Below are 21643 nucleotides of genomic sequence, written 5' to 3'. Positions count from 1 at the left end.
TTTTTTATTGTTTCACTTTAAGCAATATTAAAATCCCTGCTCCAGGAAACAATATTTTTTAAAATAGTTTTTTTGCCTTTGTTAAATGTCCCTCAGGACAATACCCAGTTCCCCATGACTTTTTTTGCCAGTTCCTTGCCTCTAAAATTAGGATATATGATTTTACAGATTTGCCACCCAAACTTTTGATATGTTTGATGAATATCCCGTGAACTGAACCGCAGTACGTTCAGCCCATCCCTAATTATTCCCATGAGAAAGTAGTGATGCACAGGGCTTTATCTTATTAAACAACATCCAATTATGGTCTAAAGCTTCTTTATAAAGCTGTTATAATTATGCAAGTCTTTTCTCCTTAAAATACTTTAATAAGCTGTTTAATATAAACATGAATGTAAAAAAATCTCATTACAAACTTAACATAACATTTTGGGGGAATTTAATAAATATGCTAAGCTATATACAATACAAATGTTGCAAAATAAGTTTCTAGATATTCTGTATACTAACAGTATCTGAATTAAATCCATAAAATGAAGCAACTGTTGGTTGATAATGTCCATGTACACTGTTTGTCTTTACTGCCGTGGCATACTTAAGAATCAATACTTGTGACTTGTGTCTTACAATTTTTGTCTGTGCATTGTTGCTTAGAAACATTGACACAATGATCAGAGCATGTCTCTCCCAAAGCTTTGTGCTTTCTGGCTTGCATAGTCTCTCTACATTTTTTCCCTATAAGATAGGATGCTTCCACAAGGTTCAGAAGGACGCACAAAGCAGATGTAATGATCATGAAGAGAGTAAAGATGTTCTTTTCAGATGGTCTGGAGATGAAACAGTCTACTGTGTTGGGACATGGACTAAGCGTGCATTTCACTAGCCGAGGAAGAAAGAAATTTGTATAGAGTCGATGAAAAATATAAATGAAAGTTACGTCGACAGCAGCTTTCACTAGAAGACTCAAAAGATAGGTCCACCATAGGCCACCTCTCTTTTTGCTTATGTCTTTGTAGAGCTTCTCACATTTTTCTCCCAATCTTTCCATGTGTTTTCTCTCTCGATTTTCCCGATAGGTAACATGCATCACAACAAGAAGAGAAGGGCAAGTGACTAGGATGAGCTGTAAAGCCCACAGCCGAATGTGGGACACGGGAAAGTAGTTGTCATAGCAGACATTGGAACAACCTGGCTGTCGAGTGTTGCAGTCAAAGTCTTTTTGGTCATCTCCCCAAACACGGACCGCAGTTACTCCATATACCAAGATGCGAAATATAAAAACGATGGAGAGCCAAACCCGACCAAATTCAGTGGAGTATTTATTGACACCTGTCAGCAGAGCTTCATACACACCCCAGTTCATTGCTGCTCTTCGGGTTACTCTGAAGAATCTGCTAATAAAAAAATATATATACAATGTGGTTTATTTCAACAGTTCAAACAATTTATGCTTAAAAACATTTTTTTTTTTACTTTCCTGCTTTCTGGATTTTTAAACTAAATCTTAAATATAAATACTGAATGTTATTCTAAATCACAAACTATGAAACCATATTTGCTTATGAAAGCTAAGCTTTTGTAAATAAATGGTACTTGCATGTTGTAATATTTATATACTCATATTATTTATTATGCCATCTGACTGATGGTTATTGTTGATTCTAGCTCACTCTGTAATTCTTCAGAGTCAATGGGGTGATTTACTAAAGTAGTAGAGGCTGATCAATACTGATAAATACTCATCCAGATTGCAAGCAATTGTGCTGCAAGTTTGCAAATGCCTTGCTAAGCTATTTCTAGACTTGCCAGGATTCATAAGTTTGTTGCACAATTGCAGTACGTCCGCATTGCATGACTCCAGATCAACTTTCTATGCAAACATTCTGCAAGTCTTCTGCAAGTTCTGATTCAGTTATGTTGTACGATAGTCATCCCACCACAGGGGTCACTGTCGCTGAATTTTCATGCCGTAGACTTTCAGAACTCTTGCTGTAGACTCACCACTGCAACTTTGCTCTTGCTAGATACTTACTACAAAATGGAAAAGTGTCAACTTGAACCTGTGCTTCAAGTGCTCTGCAAGTGTACAAATTTCCAGTGAAATTTTTGAGCAAGTTAACAGAATTACAATTAACCACTTCCCGACCGCCGCATGTAAATGTACGTCCACAGAATGGCACGTACAGGCAAATGGGCGTACATGTACGTCCTTGCCTTCTAGCGGGTGGGGGGTCCGATCAGGACCCCCCCGCTACATGCGGCGGTCGGATTCCCGCGGGGAGCGATCCGGGACAACGGCGCGGCTATTCGTTTATAGCCGCTCCGTCGCGATCGCTCCCCGGAGCTGAAGAACGGGGAGAGCCGTATGTAAACACGGCTTCCCCGTGCTTCACTATGGCGCTGCATCGATCGAGTGATCCCTTATGTAGGGAGACTCGATCGATGACATCAGTCCTACAGCCACACCCCCCTACAGTTATAAACACACACTAGGTGAACCCTAACTCCTACAGCGCCCCCTGTGGTTAACTCCCAAACTGCAACTGTCATTTTCACAATAAAAAATGCAATTTAAATGCATTTTTTGCTGTGAAAATGACAATGGTCCCAAAAATGTGTCAAAATTGTCCGAAGTGTCCGCCATAATGTCGCAGTCACGAATAAAATCGCTGATCGCCGCCATTAGTAGTAAAAAATTATTTTTTTATAAAAATGCAATAAAACTATCCCCTATTTTGTAAACGCTATAAATTTTGCGCAAACCAATCGATAAACGCCTATTGCGATTTTTTTTTTCCAAAAATCGGTAGAAGAATACGTATCGGCCTAAACTGAGGAACAAAAACATTTTTATATATGTTTTTGGGGGATATTTATTATAGCAAAAAGTAAAAAAGTAAAAAATAAAAACCGCAGAGGTGATCAAATACCACCAAAAGAAATCTCTATTTGTGGGGAAAAAAGGACGCCAATTTTGTTTGGGAGCCACGTCGCACGACCGCGCAATTGCCTGTTAAAGCGACGCAGTGCTGAATCGCAAAACCTGGCCTGGGCATTTAGCTGCCTAAAGGTCAGGGGCTTAAGTGGTTAAACACCACCACAAATTTGTGGCAAGTCATCCTTGCTATATGGGCAATCATGAGCAAAGTAAATACAAAATTACATTTGGCTGATCATGATTGGATACCTGAAATAAAAACAGGCTGAGGAGGTTTTACCTTCATGCATTCTATGCATGAAGGTAAAAAACATTCTGTGTGCAGCAGCCCCACTAATACTTACTTGAGCCCCATCTTGAGCACAAGAGCAGCAGCTCTCCAGGGTCTCTGCCACCTCTATGGCTGAGACAGAAGTGGGAGCCATTGGCTCCCACTGCTGTCAATCACAGCCAGTGAGCCAATGAGGAGATAGCAGAGGTGGAGCTGAACCGTAATCTGTGTCCGAAATGACAGACAGAGTAGCAGCTTGGAAACGAGCCTGCTTGGGTGCCCCATGACAAGCTGCTTGCTGTGAGGGCACTCAGCAGAAGGGAGGAGCCGGAGCACCTTCGTGGGACCTGAGAAGAGGAGGATTGGGGCTGCTCTGTGCAAAACCACTGCACAGAGAAGATAAGTATAACATGTTTTTTATTTGTAATGAAAAAAAAACCCTTTAGAGCCGGTTCACACTGGGGTGACCTGGGATCCGACTTCAAGTAGTCCCAAGTCGCGCGGGCGAGAAAATGAATGGAAGTGAATGGGAGCCGTCTTAAAGTACACTACTGAAGTCGCTACGACTTCAGAAAAGGTTCCTGTACTACTTCAATCTGACTTGTAGGCAACTTGTAGGCAACTTGTACCCATTGATTTCAATGGAAGTTGCCTCAGAAGTCGGATCACTGTCTTAACTGAAGTAACAATACAGGAAGATAACATACATTTCTCAGGCAAACCCCTCCCTCCTCCTCCTCCCTCATACAGAGCTGATTGTTGTTTGATTGGCCACGGGAAAGTCTCCTTTCCTGGAGGCGACTTGAAGTTGCCTTGTACTGTCCTGGAGGCAACTTGAAGTTGCCTTGTAAGTTGCCTGATGATTCATACTCAAGTCGTGTCCAAGTTGCCTCCCAAAGTCGTGCTGGAAGTCGTGTTGCCCCTGTGTGAATGGGCTCTTAATATCACTTAATTGTATTTACCAAGTTAAGTAAACCTTCATTAGGCCGCGTACACACGGTCAGTCAAAACTGATGAAAACGGACTGAAGGACCTTTTCATCGGACCAAACCGACCGTGTGTGGGCCTCATTGGTCAGTTATCCTTCGGTTAAAAAATGTAGAACTTGATTTAAAATTAAACTGATGGACGCCTAACCGATAGATCAAAACCGACGGTTAGTATGCAAAAGCATCGGTTATAAATCCATTCATGCTCAGAATCAAGTCGACGCATACTTGGAAGCATTGAACTTTGTTTTTATCAACACGTCGTTGTGTTTTACGTCACCGCGTTCTGACCCGATCGGTTATTTAACCTATGGTGTGTAGGCACATCAGACCATCAGTCAGCTTCATCGGTTAACCGATAAGAACGGTCTGAAGGACCGTTCTCATCGGATGGACTGATCGTGTGTACAGGGCTTTATATAAAATAAACAGTTTATATTCCATTTGTAATCAAAACCGGGATGAGTAGTTAATTTTGTTGATCTTGATCTCACAGCAAAACTATGGATTTTGCCTTTGCCAAAATTTTGGCAAAATGTGCCTTTAATTGAAAGTATGTCAAAGTCCATCACTGTGTAAACTTGACTTTCTTTTTACATGGTGAATACACAGGTTTGTTGATAAACAAAATAATGTGTTTTTCATAACTAACATGACTGTCTTGCTAAGGCCCCTTTCACACGGGGCAGATAAGTTTTGACGAACTCCATTTCACTCAGCGGGGAAATTGATCCGCTGATCCCCGCTGAGCAAGTGGATGACAGGTCCATCTCCGCTCACTGTGCAGAGATGGACCTATAAGAGTCCAGCTCTCCTCTATGGGGAGATTGGATGAAAACGAACTGCCCGTTTTCATCCGATCCCATCCGCTGGACGGATGGTAAAAAAAAAAATGTATCGCCATACGTCTGTTTTGAGTAGATCTTGTCAGATCGGATGGCAAGTGGGTGTGAGCGGACACATATATTTGCAGACCCCTGCCTCCCCATTGAAGTCAATGGGCGGCCCGATCTGATCCACCTTAAAAACGGACAGGAGGATCAGGTCGTGTGAGAGGGATCTAACATGGCAATTAATTAACTTTGCTTATAAATGTAGCAAGGTGTCACTTTGCAATGTGGCTGATAGGCTACAGTTTGTAATAAGAAGGAACTCGGCTCCCTCCGGTGGTCAATTGTTACACTGCCACCACTTGTTTGGTTTTATGACATTACAATAATGCATTATGGAACTTGAAGTGCAGGGAGATAAAGACTCCATTGCCTTGGGTGTTTGACAAACTACAATGCCCACAGTGCAACTGTGCTACCCAAAGTGCATTGCATCATGCACAGCCTTCAGGGAGAAGCTACTTAAAGGAAGGAGAGACGTGGATACGCTCTCTTGGAACGGCAACTTCTAGCAAGCAGGAGGAAGTCTGTGCTGAGGCCTGCTTCAAGTAAGCCTAGGCCTCAGAAGCCTGGGCCTACAGTCGCTAGCGTGGATCGCCTATTCAAGAGGGGATCCTTTTTTTTTTGTAAAATTCTTTTTATTGATTTTGACAGTTTATATAACACAAAAAAAAAACAACAACATAAAATAAAAAGGCATCCGCCCCAGCACAACACTGGGCCGGTGAAAGGCCAACATGGCCTACTTACACACCCCGCTAACACCCTAGCCCCCCACCCCCCCACCCTTTTTGCTCAGCTCCCACTCTCCCTCCCATGAGACCACCAGACTTTTGACAGGTGTCCCGCCTCCCATTCCTCTCCAGGATTCAATCACGTCACCCCATATCACCCGATTTTACCCAGTATCTGAAATGGTGAAGTTTATGAGGCGACCCATATCTGCCATCAGGCCTTACAAGAGGGGATCCTTGACGCAGTGTTTAGCCTACATTCCAGGGCAACTATTGTCACCTATCCACCAGCACTTTGTGATGTCTGCGCGGAAGACGAGAGACTGTCAGTTGCGGAGAGGCCGAGAACCGGGACACTGCAGACGGAGCGTACCAGAGAGGCAAGGCCTCATTGGGTGAGAAGGGCACCTGCCCAACGATATAATCACTGTATCTCAGAAAGGTGGATCTTGTTGACTCACCATTATTGTTATTGTTGTTTGGAGGTTAAACGTGCAGGGATACATTGCATCCGGCAGTGACTGTGCATTAACGGAATTGGCACCTTTGTCGCCAGCACGTCATATTTACTTTGAATGTTCGTTTTCCATTTACTTTATCCCTATTGGATTAAAAATTGTTAACGTGCACCAACTAATGCTAGCGGAGACTTCAGTTAACTGGAAAGGAACGATTACAAGACTCAGTCTGACTAACTAAGTTATCATAATAGGACACGTGTCCAAGAACTGCCCGCTAGGGGGAGCTAAAGGGTTATAGACTCATATGCATAAAGTAATCATTTTATACTCATTTTGTACAGTATTGCTGTTCCTGAGAGCTGGGTGAGGCCTGGTGGAGAGGTACTCCAGCATACCTCCCAACTTTTCAACTTCAGAATGAGGGACAAATGAGCATACCCCCCAAACGAAGTTGTTGAGCGGGGGGGTCCGCGGATCACAGTTGTTGAGCGGGGGGGGGAATTTCGTGGATCAAAGTTGTGGCGGGGGGGGCAAGATAAATGTTTTTGAGCGGGGGGGGTTCCGAATCGCGGGACCACTGGATTTACCACGAATCCCGGTAATCGGGGGGGCAGCGAAATCGCGGGACAATAGCAGTGCTCGCGGGACCTAGCCAAAACCGCTTTCTCCATTTCAAATCTATGCTTTGTAATTCTGCAGTCCGCTGACATGCAGACTCTGTATCCGTTTTTGCTCCCTTTCCATAGGGACAGGGACTCTCACTATTACACTTATCATTGACTCTTGCAGGGCCCTGTAAGAAGTCAACTGTTGTGTTTAACTCTGTTCTGTTCTTCTCTCTACCAAGTAAACACTTTTTGGTTAAACTGCATTTTGCATGGAGCCTTATCTATTACCATTTGAACAGGTGGTCAGCATAAGGTAATAACATTCAATTGTATTTTTATCACTGTTTTGATATCATTGATGTTCCCAACTGCCAGTGGGTTCCACAATTATTGTGTAGTCCAGTTGTGCCAAGGGAGGGTTTGAGCCAAATTTCTGGGGTTGAGAGGCAGAGTGTAGACCCAAAAATATAACCAGCAGCTCCTACGAGGATAGTGCTACATAAACAAACATTTAAACATTTGGGGTTATTGTAGGATTAGTGGTAGGGTTAGGGTTTCTATTGGATCTTATTCACACTTGGCTGTTTTGAAAACGTGGCAGAATCTCACGTTTCTGGACACATGTTTTCTGAAACACGGCAAAGCATGTGTCACACTTGCCATTATATCTGTGAAAACGTGAAACACCACTCCTGATAAGACACGGGAACTTCTTTAATGGGTTTATCGTGCATGGAGCAGCCCATTCAAGTGAATTGTGTATATACTAAATAGAACTCGCACTAAATGGAATAGTGAATAAACAATAAATAAACTGCAGCAGCTATTACAATGGTACTACAACCTTGAAAAATAAAAACAAGAATTAACAGCGCTAGCAGAATATTAATAATGTGCTCAAAAAGTATTGACCGTGACAATATTATCAATATATGTATATATAATATATATATATATATATAATGAATAAAGTGCTAAGTGCTCCAAATTAAAGTGATTCATATGTAACTACAGTATGTAACTATATATATATATATATATATATATATATATATATATATATATATATATATATATATATATATATATATATATATATATTCACTGCAGCCCTCAAAAAATCCACTCGCCTGCTCGCATTTTGCGATCGTAGGGCATGAGAGAGGAGAGCTGACGCCGCTGCCTGGGGAACATGACAGCTTTCATTACAATAGCTGTGTGCTTCCCCGTCGTGCGGCACCATATACAGCCCTTCCCCCATGTCTGGGCACTTTGATAGACAGATCACCATCCAATCCTGCGGTGGCGGCTCTCCCTTCTCATCCCCTATGATCGTGGGGACACAGGCTGAAACTGGGGGGGGGGGGACACAGGCTTAAACTGGGGACACAGGCTGAAACTGGGGAAACAGGCTGAAACTGGGGACACAGGCTGAACTGGGGACACAGGCTGAAACTGGGGACACAGGCTGAACTGGGGACACAGGCTGAAACTGGGGACACAGGCTGAACTGGGGACACAGGCTGAAACTGGGGACACAGGCTGAAACTGGGGACACAGGCTGAACTGGGGACACAGGCTGAACTGGGGACACAGGCTGAATTGGGGACACATGCTGAACTGGGGACACAGGCTGAACTGGGGACACAGGCTGAACTGGGGACACAGGCTGAAACTGGGGACACAGGCTGAACTGGGGACACAGGCTGAAACTGGGGACACAGGCTGAAACTGGGGACACAGGCTGAACTGGGGACACAGGCTGAACTGGGGACACAGGCTGAATTGGGGACACATGCTGAACTGGGGACACAGGCTGAACTGGGGACACAGGCTGAACTGGGGACACATGCTGCACTGAGGACTGGGACACAGGCTGCATTGGCGGACACAGGCTGCTTTGGTGGACACGGGCTGCACTGTCAGACACGGGCTGCACTGTCAGACACGGCTGCACTGGCGACATGGGCTGCACTGGCGGACCCGGGCTGCACTGGCGAACACGGGCTGCACTGGCGGACACAGGCTGCATTGGTGGACACAGGCTGCATTGGTGGACACAGGCTGCATTGGCGGACACAGGCTGCACTGGCGGACACGGGCTGCACTGGCGGACACGGGCTGCACTGGCGGACACGGGCTGCACTGGCAGACACGGGCAAGCTGCATTTTTGGGTATGGATAAAGTTTTTGTTTATATTTTTAGAACTTAATTCTGCATAGAACAATTAAGTGTAATTTCATGAGATAATATATTAGGGCGTGTTTAGGGGCGGGATTAGGGGCAGGGCAGGGTAGGGGTTGGGCGGGGCAACTGGTGGCGAGTAACCCTTGAGGCCTGGCTAGAAGCTCAGGACTTGAAATTTTGAGCCCTGTATACTGTATAAATATATGATGTACAAATACAATTTTCATTCAAGAACCTAAAGAATTTTCTATATATTATGAATGAATGTTGTACCCAAATGTGCATTGATATGTGACAGTTTGATGTATTTTGAATACATTTATAATCACAGGAACTACTGAATTATTTTAAAGTATAAGTCAAGGCATGAAAAAAAATCATGTGAATTTCTCCATGTTTTTTCGCTTTAACCACTTAAGGACCAGCCCATGTACATATACGTCCACAATATGGCACGTACAGGCACATGGGCGTATAGGTACGTCCTCGCCTATTAGCGGGTGGGGGGTCCGATCGGGACCCCCCCCGCTACATGCGGAGGTCGGGTCCGCTCGGGGAGCGATCCGGGACCACGGCGCGGCTATTTGTTTATAGCCGCTCCGTCGCGATCGCTCCCCGGAGCTGAAGAACGAGGAGAGCCGTGTGTAAACACGGCTTCCCCGTCCTTCACTATGGCGGCGCATCGATCGCGTCATTCCCTTTATAGGGAAGACACGATCGATGACGTCATTCCTACAGCCACACCCCCAAACAGTTGTAAACACATACTAGGTGCACCCTAACTCCTACAGCGCCACCTGTGGTTAACTCCCAAACTGCAACTGTCATTTTCACAATAAAGAATGCAATTTAAATGCATTTTTTGCTGTGAAAATGACAATGGTCCCAAAAATGTGTCAAAATTGTCCGAAGTGTCCGCCATAATGTCGCAGTCACGAAAAAAATTGCTGATCGCCGCCATTAGTAGTAAAAAAAAAAATAAAAAATAAAAATGCAATAAAACTATCCCCTATTTTGTAAACACTATAAATTTTGCGCAAACCAATCGATAAACGCTTATTGCGATTTTTTTTACTAAAAATAGGTAGAAGAATACGTATCGGCCTAAACTGAGGAAAAAAAATGTTTTTATATATGTTTTTGGGGGATATTTATTACAGCAAAAAGTAAAAAATATTGCTTTTTTTTCAAAATTGTCGCTCTATTTTTGTTTATAGCGCAAAAACTAAAAACCGCAGATGTGATCAAATACCACCAAAAGAAAGCTCTATTTGTGGGGAAAAAAGGACGCCAATTTTGTTTGGGAGCCACGTCGCACGACCGCGCAATTGTCTGTTAAAGCGACGCAGTCCCGAACTGTAAAAACACCTTGGGTCTTTAGGCTGCATATTGGTCCGGGGCTTAAGTGGTTAACCACTCATGGACTGGAAGGATTTACCCACTTCCTGACCAAGCGATTTTTTGCGAAACGGCATTGCGTCGCTTTAACTGGCAAGTGCACAGTCGTGCGACGCTGTACCCAAACTAAACTTTTTTTCCCACAAATAAAGCTTTATTTAGGTGGTATTTAGTCACGGTTTGATTTGCGGTATAAACACATTTTTTTTGCCAACTTTGAAAAAAAATAATATTTTTTACTTTTTGCTATAATAAATATCCCCCAAAAAAATAATAATTTCTTCCTCAGTTTAGGCCAATATGTATTCTTCTACTTATTCTTGGTAAAAAAAAAAATATTTGCTTATATTGATTTGTTTGCGCAAAAGTTATCGCGTCTAAAAATAGGCAATAGATTTATGACATTTTTATTATTTATTTCTTTACTAGCAATGGCAGTGATCTGCGTTTTTTAGTGGGACTGTGATGTTGTGGCGGGACAGATCAGACATTTTTGACACGTTTTTGTGATCAGTGACATTTATACAGTGACCAGTGCTATAAAAATGCACTGATTGCTGTATAAATAACACTGGCAGGAGCCACTGGTCAAGGGGTTCCCTAGGGAGGTGCTTTCTAACTGTGGGTGGAGTGTACTGACAGAGTAGAGAGAGATCGCTGTTCCTAATCACTAGGAACAGACGATCTTTCTCTACTCCCCTGACAGAACGGGGATCTGTTTCTTTACAGTGGCAGATCCGCATTCTGCATCTCTGTGGAGCAATCGCGGGTGGCCTGCGGACCACCGGACCTGCTGATTGGCTCCCCCATTAGCGAATGGCCACGCGTGCATGCTTTCTGGCTCCCACATATCACCGTGTACGTCATACAATGACTCTGATTCGCACAGGAGAGCCAACCTGCCGCAGTACAATTGCGGCAGCTGGTCAGGAAGCAGTTAAACATGCTGCTGTTGAGGAGTAAGAAAAACTGTGTATGCCTGTTCTCCCCTATGACATGACAACACAGCTCTGAATTCCTAAGCATGTAGTGTCAGTGCTGCCTACTTAGTTTCTGATAGATAACAAAAAACATAGATCTCTCTATTAGAGTTGAGCGGACACCTGGATGTTCGGACCCAAACCAGAACTTCAAAAAAAAAGTTTGGGTTCGGGAACCCCAAGCCGAACTCCGAACCCCATTGAAGTCAATGGGACACGGACTTTTAGTAAAAAAAAAAAAATGCGCGGAGGTCCCCCCAAATTCAATAACCAGACCCTTTAGGTCTGGTATGGATATTAAGGGGAACCCCGCCGTCAATTTAAAAAAAAATTACGTGTGGTTCCCCCTAAATATCCATAACCAGACCCTTCATGTCTGGTGTGGATTTTAAGGGGAACTCCAAATAAAAAAAAATGGCGTGGAGTTCCCCCTAATATCCACACCAGACCCCTTATCCGAGCACGTTGACCTGGCCGGCCGCAGAAAAGAGGGGGGGACAGAGTGCGGCCCCCCCTCTCCTAAACCGCACCAGGCCACATGCCCTCAACATTGGAAGGGTGCTTTGGGGTGCCCCCCAAAGCACCTTGTCCCCATGTTGATGGGGACAAGGGTCTCATCCCCACAACCCTTGCCCGGTGGTTGTGGGGGTATGCGGGCAGGGGGCTTATCAAAATCTGGAAGACCCCTTTAACAAAGGGGACCCCCAGATCCTGGCCCCCCTGTGTGAAATGGTAATGGGGTACACTGTACCTCTACCATTTCACAAAGGAAGTGTAAATAATAGTTTTCAGGAAAAAAAACACACACACACACCGTAGAACAAATTACTTTATGAATTAAACCAAATAAAAATCCAGCGGTGAAAATAGATGATCGCTCCAACGTTGTCTTGTATCCAGCGACGGGTGATTTCTCCAGCGACGGGTGTAAACTCCAGTGACGGGTGATTGGTCCAGCGATGAGAAGATCCCTCCATTCAGAGCAAAGCTCAGCTAATGACACGCCGATGCTGTGACGTTTCTTTTATAGGGGAGGCAAGCCACGCGTCACGTGACCCCGTCCACCTCTGACGCACACTCTGCTACGTCTGGGTCTGGGCTTTCCCAGTGACGTAGCAGAGTGTGCGTCAGAGCGGGACGGGGTCACGTGACGCGTGGCCCGCCTCCCCTATAAAAGAAAAGTCACAGCATCGGCGTGTCATTCGCTGAGCTGTGCTCTGAATGGATGGATCTTCTCATCGCTGGACCAATTACCCGTCACTGGAGTTTACACCCAGACCTAAAGGGTTACGCGTTTGCGTAAGCGGAAAGTTACTCCTGCTATATGAGGAGTAAGTTTCCGCAAGTCCCACGTAGGCCATGTTACGGATGGCGTCGGGTCCGCGTTGTGTTTTTTCGTCGGGTACGTCGTTTACGTAAGTCGTTCTTGAATACGACTTTACGTCATTGACGTTTTCCGCCGAGAACTGGAGCATGCGCACTGGGCTTTTTGAAGCCCGGCGCATGCGCAGTTCATTAGAATCGGGGGCGCGCTTAATTTGAATACAAGCCGCCCCCTTGGAGATCCGCCAGGCTACGCTGGGGCATTTACACTCCGCTGTCCCAACTTACGGAGCAAGTGTTTGGGGAATACAACACTTGCTCCTGTAAGTTGGGACAGCGGAGTGTAAGTGCCTTAAGCGCAGCCCGCGGATTTTTAGAGAGAATATGGGCCTATATCTCCATCTCCCTCTGTAACTCATAACCACTCCTTTTGCACAGGCAGAGAAAGTAAAGAAGTTATAAACTAAAAAGATTTATGATAAAGTCAACAAACATTTTTTGCACTTATCGACCAGATATAACAAAACACTTATAATAGTATATATAACAGGCCAAAAGGGAGGGAAAAAAAAGAAATTCATTGATAGTGTTTACATACAGTACACATTAATGTTTTAGTATGTGTTAGCACTGGCTATAAAACAGCACTGTGTAAACCTAGTGCACTTGTGATCTAAACTTTCATTCAGATCTATGGCTGTATAACGCAAGTTATTTTACACACAGGAGATTTTCTTGCTCCAAACAGTGTCCATTCACACTTGTGCAACTTAAAAATGTGCGATTTTCATTATGACTTTACTGTGACTTTTCATTATGACTCTCTTCATAAATTTAGGCCAAAATGTGTACTGCGAAATTTCTTTGGCAGAAATAACCAAAATCAGTGTGATTGGCCCTTTCTGTTCCATGTTATCACTGTGACCAACAGAGCTCCTCACAATAGTACACTTCAAAAGGAATAAATCAAAGCCTTTTTAATGTGTACAAATGTCATGTCATCTGCTGTGATTGGCCACAGTGATCATATGGCCATGCCAGCTGGCTGGTACAGTGAACTCTCATAAATGGTGTCCGATAAACACAGCAGGCGACAGATCACACCAGAGTGCGGCCTGATCCTGGGTGGATGTCATATGACGTCCTCACAGGATACCAGAGCCCCCGCTTATCCTTTATATTATAATAGACTGAGCCGAAAGGGAAGTAACTATAAAAAATGTTTTACTAAATTTAACCTTTTGTCCAGTCTTGACATTTATCCATTTGTTTAAAAAAAAAAAAAAAAAAGGAAATTAAAGTGGAGTTCCACCCATAAATATAACATTACATCAGTAGTTTTAAAAAAATGTCATTAATCCTTTACGAAATGCCTTCAAAGTGTTGTTGCTAGGCAGAATAGTTAATCTTCCCACTTCCTGCACCTAGGTGCTTAATGCTTCCTAACCTACACCGCACAGACTCCTGGGAATGTAGTGGGTGTAACTTTCCAGGAGTCTGTGCACTCCCCAGTCTCAAAGAATCATGTGACTTGGACAGCACAGGTACTGAAACCTGATCTGACACTGCTTGTGCAGCACTGAGCATGTGCGAGATTTGCAAGGCTGAAATCCAGGAAGTCATACAGTCTGGCTTCATGATGCCCACACTTAAGATGGCCCCAGTCAATTTCTATTTTATAAAGTCTCTAAATGATGTAACAACCTAACAAAACGGACCTTAGTTTACAGACTAACTTTACTAGAATACATTAAGCTTGTGTATTACAGGGGTATTTATATTTAAAAAGTGAAATTGTGGCTGGAACTCCGCTTTAAGGAAAAGTAATCATATATCTAATATTATCTATCTATCTATCTATCTATCTATCTATCTATCTATCTATCTATCTATCTATCTATCTATCTATCTATCTATCTATCTATCTATCTATATAAAGAGTTTGGGTTTAGCCTTTCATTTTTATGCATTCATCTTCACAGTCTGTGTTGCTGGGGGTGTGGCAGGGTATGTCCTAAATACTGCATGATATTATACAGTATGTCCCTCTTTCTTATCTCACATGTTCGGGAGGTATGCATCATATGAATGTACGGACAATCTAGGAAAAGTACAGCTGTTAAAATGTTATTATGTAATCACTAATAAAACACTAGCATTTGTCATTAATAGCACTTTGTTACTGTCACTATGAAGTCCTGATATAGACCAAAGCAATATGATAAATGTAGATAAATACAGTTGCTTTCTGCTGCACTCCTTGTCAAATAGTCCAGTGTGCATATAATGCTGAAGTGTAAACTGCACACTCCTAGCAATGATTCACAGATTAGCTTTAAATAAGCTTCTAAAAGCTGTCTTTTGATTTGTTGTCACACCCTAGTGCAAATAAATGTCTTTGTAAAATGTTATTAAATATGCTTTTATGTCTTCATGTAAAAACAATTTAGTATACAGTAGATTTTTCTTTTTTTTAGGACACTCCTTACTGAATCATTTCTCTACACCCTGCAGGAAGTCACTTATTTCACCTTTCTACTCTCTCTGTCTGGACCTTTTACAAAGTTGCACATGTATGATTCATAATACTTTACCACTGATTAATTAGCTGGTAACCTATTACTAAACCCATTATTAACCCATTATTAAACCCTAAACTATTATTAACCCCCCCTTAGGTTCCTCAGTGAGTATAACAAGCATGCTTTACTGCATATACAGACTGATGTTGCTGTTGTGGGTTTGGTAACACTTTAAGGCCTCATACACACCAGCGGATCTGTCCGATGAAAACGGTCTGCGGACCGTTTTCATCAGACATGTCCACTGCCGGATTTTGGTCTGATGGCTGTACACACCATCAGACCAAAATCCCAGCGGAAAACAAATGCGGTGACGTGTCGCGACGTGGCCGAGACGATGACGCGGCAACGTGCGCAACCCTGGAAGGTCAATGCTTCCACGCATGCGTCGAATCACTTCGACGCATGAGAGGGCTTTCGGCCGAGCGGACATGTCCGGTGAGTCTGTACAGACGACAGAACATGTCCGACGGACAGGCTTCCAGCGGACATGTTTCTTAGCATGCTAAGAAACATTTGTCCGCTGGAAACCTGTCCGATCCGCCGGACATTTGTCCGGTCGGCCGTACACACGACCGAACATGTCTGCGGAAAAAAAGTGTCCCTCTGCAAAACAGTCATCCATTTTACCTATTGTCTTGTAAATCTGGTGAAATTGAATGTACCCCCAAGCTGGGTCAGCACCCAAGGGGCCACTGGAATAAAACTGAACTTCAGGCAAAAGAAAAAAAAAACATGTATTATTTAATTTAAATATCTATTTAAATAGTCACAAATAATATAAATCCACTTTGTGTGCACCAAATGCATTTGCAAACTCAAATATTAATCTGTAAAAGTTTTAAGTGACATTATCATTCTGCACCTAGCCTGTGCAGTTAGCATAACTGTGGATGAGACCCAACAGTTCCATAACTACAGGCTGGCACAAAAAAACAACAGGAAGAGGGGGCGCACACAAGATCAGTCACCACACAACAGGAAGAGAGCGCACCAGTGACTGGTTTCTAGAAGCTCCTGCGCAAAAGTTTCATACTGAATAACTGAACAGATCTGGAAGATGTACCCAAAACGCACTAGGATTGAAGTATACACATGTTACAGTACTTGTATTTAGACAATATATTTGCGTAACCACTTGCCGCCCGCCTTATGCAAAAAGACTGCAGCAAAGTGGTTTCAATATCCTGAGTGGACATCATATGACGTCCTCAGGATATTGAGCCGCTGCATCGCGGCGATCGTTGTTGCAGGGTGTCAGTCTGACACCCCGCAACACCGATCTAGGTAAAGAGTCTCTGACGGAGACTCTTTACCACATGATCAGCCGTGTCCAATCACGGCTGATCACGATGTAAACAGGAAAAGCCGGTAATCGGCTTTTCCTCACTCGCATCTGTCAGATGTGAGTAGAGGAGAGCCGATCGGCTGCTCCTCTGACATGGGGGATTTGTGCTGATCGATTATCAGCACAGCCCCCCCAAGGATGCCCACACTGGACCACCAGGGATGCCACTAGACCACCAGGGATGCTCACCACAGGTATGCCACCCTAGACCACCAGGGATGACAATCACAAATGGATGCCAGTCAGTTCCCACAATGGATGCCAATCAGTGCCCACAACGGGCATCACTGATTGCCAGGCATTATTGTTTGGCACTGATTGGCATCCATTAGTACAACACATACTATTAGTACGTTTGTGCCACCTATCAGTGCCCATCTATGCCTATCCATGCCGCCTATCAGTGCCCATCCATGCCACCTATCAGTGCCCATCCATGCCGCCTATCAGTGCCCATCCATGCCAACTATCCGTGCCCATCCATGTCGCCTATTCGTGCCCATCCATGCCGCCTATCCGTGCCCATCCGTGCTGCCTATCAGTGCCCATCCGTGCCACCTATGAGTGCCGCAAATTAGTGCCCATCATCAGTGCCCATCAATGCCACCTCATCGGTGCCCATCAGGGCCGCCTTATCAGTGCCCGTCAGTGCAGTACCATCAGTGCCCATCAGTGCCCATCAGTGAAGGAGAAAACTTACTTATTTACAATGTTTTATAACTGAAACAAAAACAAAAATCCCAGAGGTGATCAAATACCACCAAAAGAAAGCTCTATTTGTGGAAACAAAATGATAAAAATTTTGTTTGGGTACAGTGTAGCATGACCGCGCAATTGTCATTCAAAGTGCAACAGCGCTGAAAGCTAAAAATTGGTCTGGGCAGGAAGGTGTATAAGTGCCTGGTATAGAAGTGGTTAGGCTGGAGTTCAGCTTTAAGTATTCATTTTCGATGTCTTCATGCTCAATGCACATTGCAATTACCACTGCGACTTGATGTCTGCCAGCAAGTGCAAAGGAACTTGTTCCCCTCAATTTAAATTTACAGACAAAGCAAGTCTACCCTAGAATTTGGTAGGAACTATCTTGTCTGTCTCTTGTGCCTACCAAAAGTACATTTTAGCACTGGTTATTGCTATTTGTATATTAATACTAGAAAATAAATCCCCCCAACACACTTTATATTCATCTGCCAAATTGAATTCCTGCAGTCGCTCTAATTGTTCCATTCAACTATTACTGTATGTTAAAGCCCAACTCTGTTAAAACTCTGTCTGTTTCAGCAGGATTGTGCCTCCAGTGCAAAGGTTAACTGCCCGTTTTGGCCTAAGGGACACAACAATCTTAGGCCAGCAAATGGGTTTCAGCGGATAGATCCTATGGTGTGTACACTCCAGCGGATCTGTTTCCGCGGATATTTCTCCCCTGGGATGGATTCCAGCAGATCGAATATTTGCTGACATGCCAAACAAATCCATCTGCTGGAATCCATCCCAACGGATGGATCCGCTGGTCTGTATAGACTCACCGGATCCATCCGTCCGAAGGGATCCCCCGCATGCGTCGTAATGATTCGACGCATGCGTGGAATTCCTTATATGACAGCGTCGCGCACGTCGCCGCGTCATAATCACGGCGACGGCGCGACACGTCATCGCCAGAGGATTTCGGCGCGGATTTCAATGCGATGGTGAGTACACTCCATCGCATTAAAATCTGCTGAAATCCTCGAGAGGATTTATCCGCGGAAACGGTCCGCTGGACCGTATCCGCGGATAAATCCTCCCGTGTGTATGGGGCCTAAGATTTGCTTACCAGATCCTCTGCATCTCCACCCTGCTAGACAAGTTCCCACGAGTGTCTTCTTCTCCATGCTCCAGCAGTCTAAGGTCCTGACGTAAAAAAACCAATGCAGTATCCATAGTCCTGCACTGGGTATGAAGTCACTGTAGCACAGTCTACCACCGAAGCATGGGGAAATTCCCTCTGCCAGGGAAGTGGAGGATCAGGTAATTAAAAGTGCTAGCCCCACAGGAGAATTTTGAAATGACCCAGAGTTATTATACAGGATTTATATAGCGCCAACAGTTTACACAGAGCTTTACAGCATGAGATTAGAGTTAGGCTTTAATATCCAACTAAAATAGCTTTGGCCAATATTACCATCATGTATCAAATACGATTTTATAATTCCTTATAAAAGCAAAAGTACCGTATTTATCGGCGTATACAGCGCACTTTTTTCCTCTTAAAATAAGGGGAAAATTGTGGGTGCACGATATACGCCGATACCCGCTTCCCGCGCAAGTGTTTGAACCTTGCCGCGACATATACCGAGCGTAGTACACTCGGGTACACTCGGCCAGGCTCGGCTCCCCTCACGGTCATGCGGTCATGCCCTGTGCCGCCTCCTATGCGAGAGGAGACGAGCGTGGCCGAGTGTGCCTGAGTGTACTGCACTCGGTATATGTCGGCGGCGGTATTCAAACACAGCACGGGAAGCGGGGATCGGCTCATAAACAGCGCGGGAGAAGCAGGGAGGACACCACCGAGGCCGCTGATGGACGCCGATGGATGCCGGGCAAGACACCGATGAGGGGCATTCAAACTGTAAGTATTTTCTTTTTTCCTCAAATTTCCCTTCTAGGTTGCGGTGCGCGCTTTACCCCGATAAATACGGTAAATGTTTTTTTTACAAGTTATTTATTAGTTTACCGAAGAGATATTTTACATCCTTTAGTGGGCTCATTAAAATTATTAACTAAATCATTTAAACTTAAGTATGTGTGTTTTTAAGCCATGTTGTTTGTGCCATAATGAGGAGTTTGTTTATAAAATGTTATCAAAAGATTTACACGGCTTTCATCTAAGATTCACACAATTTTATTATTGTATTCATTTAGAAAAATAATGTGAATCCTGGATGTAAGATGTGTGTATCTTGTGTGAAAACTTTTATAAATAGATTTTTAAACAAGCTGCTCAATAATTTTTTCCAGTAAGCAATGTTTGGTCAATAAAATTAAGTTCTTGGAAATAATTATTTTTTATTTATGTATTGCAGGAGAATATTAATGACAGAAGGGATAAAAATAAAATAAAAAAAAATGCATAGCAAGATTACAAAAAAGCAAGCTATTTACCCAATATTGTACATTCTCTTTAAAAGATCAAATCTTTGCAATGGTGGTGGGTATATATACGGTAATTTAAAAAAGATCAGTAAAGTACAAGCTTAGGCATTTAGGAAACAAAGAATTTTCAGCAAATATTTTAGGTATGTGTAACACTGTGTGCTGCGTTTCAACTTGAAGACGTAAGTATTGCACGCAGTTATATAAAGACATAAATATAGAAGAAAATACAAAACATACACAAAATACAAAGAAATTAATACAAAATATAGTATACTGAATATCAGTTAGATTACCTGTAGTACTTGTATATATGGTATGCTTACTATATTTGAAGCGCTTTCTCAAATTTATAAATTGCAGTTTCAGTTCCATATTCTATTGGGACTAGACACATTTTTAAAAAGATAATTCTAAATATCTGTTGTTTACTCTAAGAGCAACTACTTACCAGAGACATACGAATCGATGCGGTTACTGCTCTCTTTCAGATCTCATACTCTCGAATTGTCATCCATGTCTTCTCTTGGCTTAATGCTAAATCAAATAGCATACCTGGGTGTGTCATGAATATTACCTGAAGGTGGAGTGTAAACCAGGGGATCAACTTTTCTCAAGTTATATACTTAAGAACAAGAAATGTTACACTGGAATTTAAAAGAAAAGGAAGGGAGGAGAAAAGAAATAATGAAGAAACTGTTGTCCTTAGTTAGAAAAGTAATCTTTTTTTGTACAAGTACATGGATTCCCGAACATGTCCCTTCTGCCCAGGACCAAAAAAGCACTACCCTGCCTTATTGTGTTTCAGCCACCAAAATATAAATAATAAGTGTTGCACTAATACTGTAAATAACCAATATAACATAATGACAAATAAAGTGATATCAAATGCAACAGTAGTTCCTGATAAGTGTAAAAAGATGAACATGACACAATTGCCCTTTAACAATATCCCACGAATGAGACTCTTGATCTCCAAATGGACAAATCACCAGTATCACCTGTCACCAGAAATAATAGATGAGTTGCCAGATGAAAATGACCCCCTTATTCAGAGAAGTCTAAACACGCTCAGCCTGTGGCTCCACAACCTCAAATAACAGCTCTTTCCACAAAAGCCATCTTGTTCGGCTGAGTTGTTCTTCGGTTAAGTGGTAAATGCACCCACATACTCAGAATCATGCAAAAGATGCAGATATAGGCTCCTCATAGTCTAGAGATCACAAAACACAAATTATTTAATAAAAAAACAAAAACAATTACAAGCATAACAATAAAATCATCTAACCACTAAAACAGCATGTACTTCAGGTTTACTTCCTGTACGCAATGACGTCACAGGGGAGGCTCCACCCAACTTTGCATGGTTTCCAAATTATATTATTTGCTCACCACCAAAATGCCTGATTTCGGTTTATATCAGAGTTTAAAGGGACTGTGAATGGGGTGATGAGCGCAATAAATGTGCAAAAGGTCAAAATGAGCACGGCCTAGTGCTAAAATGAATGCTGCAATATCGTACAGTGAAGTGAATATAAACACAGCTAAGTGCTAAATAGCTAATAAGAGCTGGCAAAATGAAACGGGTAATGACAGCAAATCACAAAAGTCCCAATAGTAGAAGTCACTTTGTGAATAAAAAAACTTTGTGAATAAAAAAACACAATAAGGTGATGATAATATTCTTTCTGTGTTCTTCTAAATGAATCTTCAAAGGAGTGGGCTAATAACGCCTTGGATGTATGGGTCTCTGCTTCTGAGGCTGGATGTGTACTGTGCGGCTCCCACAGATCCGATTCCT

At 43.2% G+C, this 21643-nt stretch overlaps 1 protein-coding gene across 4 annotated transcripts; it reads right to left on the bottom strand.

The window, feature by feature from the left end:
• Positions 1-347: 347 nt before the first annotated feature.
• Positions 348-20424, bottom strand: LOC120926846 (gap junction beta-5 protein-like). 4 transcript variants are annotated; one of them, XM_040337105.1, is made up of 3 exons: positions 20294-20424; positions 18524-18694; positions 348-1394 (listed from the first exon to the last, which is right to left on the bottom strand). In XM_040337105.1, the coding sequence occupies exons 2-3, from the start codon at positions 18628-18630 to the stop codon at positions 596-598; spliced, it is 906 nt and encodes a 301-aa protein (XP_040193039.1). In that variant the 5' UTR covers positions 18631-18694; positions 20294-20424; the 3' UTR covers positions 348-595. The 4 variants fall into 4 exon arrangements, with proteins under 4 accessions (XP_040193039.1, XP_040193041.1, XP_040193040.1 ...); XM_040337107.1 differs by lacking the exon at positions 18524-18694 and having other exon boundaries at positions 348-1391; positions 20294-20417; XM_040337106.1 differs by lacking the exon at positions 18524-18694 and having other exon boundaries at positions 20294-20416.
• Positions 20425-21643: the final 1219 nt, after the last annotated feature.

This window comes from Rana temporaria, chromosome 2 (assembly GCF_905171775.1).
Source record: "Rana temporaria chromosome 2, aRanTem1.1, whole genome shotgun sequence".
Taxonomy (NCBI): domain Eukaryota; kingdom Metazoa; phylum Chordata; class Amphibia; order Anura; family Ranidae; genus Rana; species Rana temporaria.
This window is presented reverse-complemented; position numbering and strand designations above follow the sequence as displayed.

Bases quoted from the DNA above. Each gene is read 5' to 3' on its own strand.
- LOC120926846 (XM_040337105.1), bottom strand. From the start codon at position 18,630: ATGGATACTGCATTGGTTTTTTTACGTCAGGACCTTAGACTGCTGGAG. The intron at 1,395-18,523 runs GTAAGCAAATCT...TTTTTTTATTAG, and splicing joins GTGGAGATGCAGAGGATCTG to CAGATTCTTCAGAGTAACCC.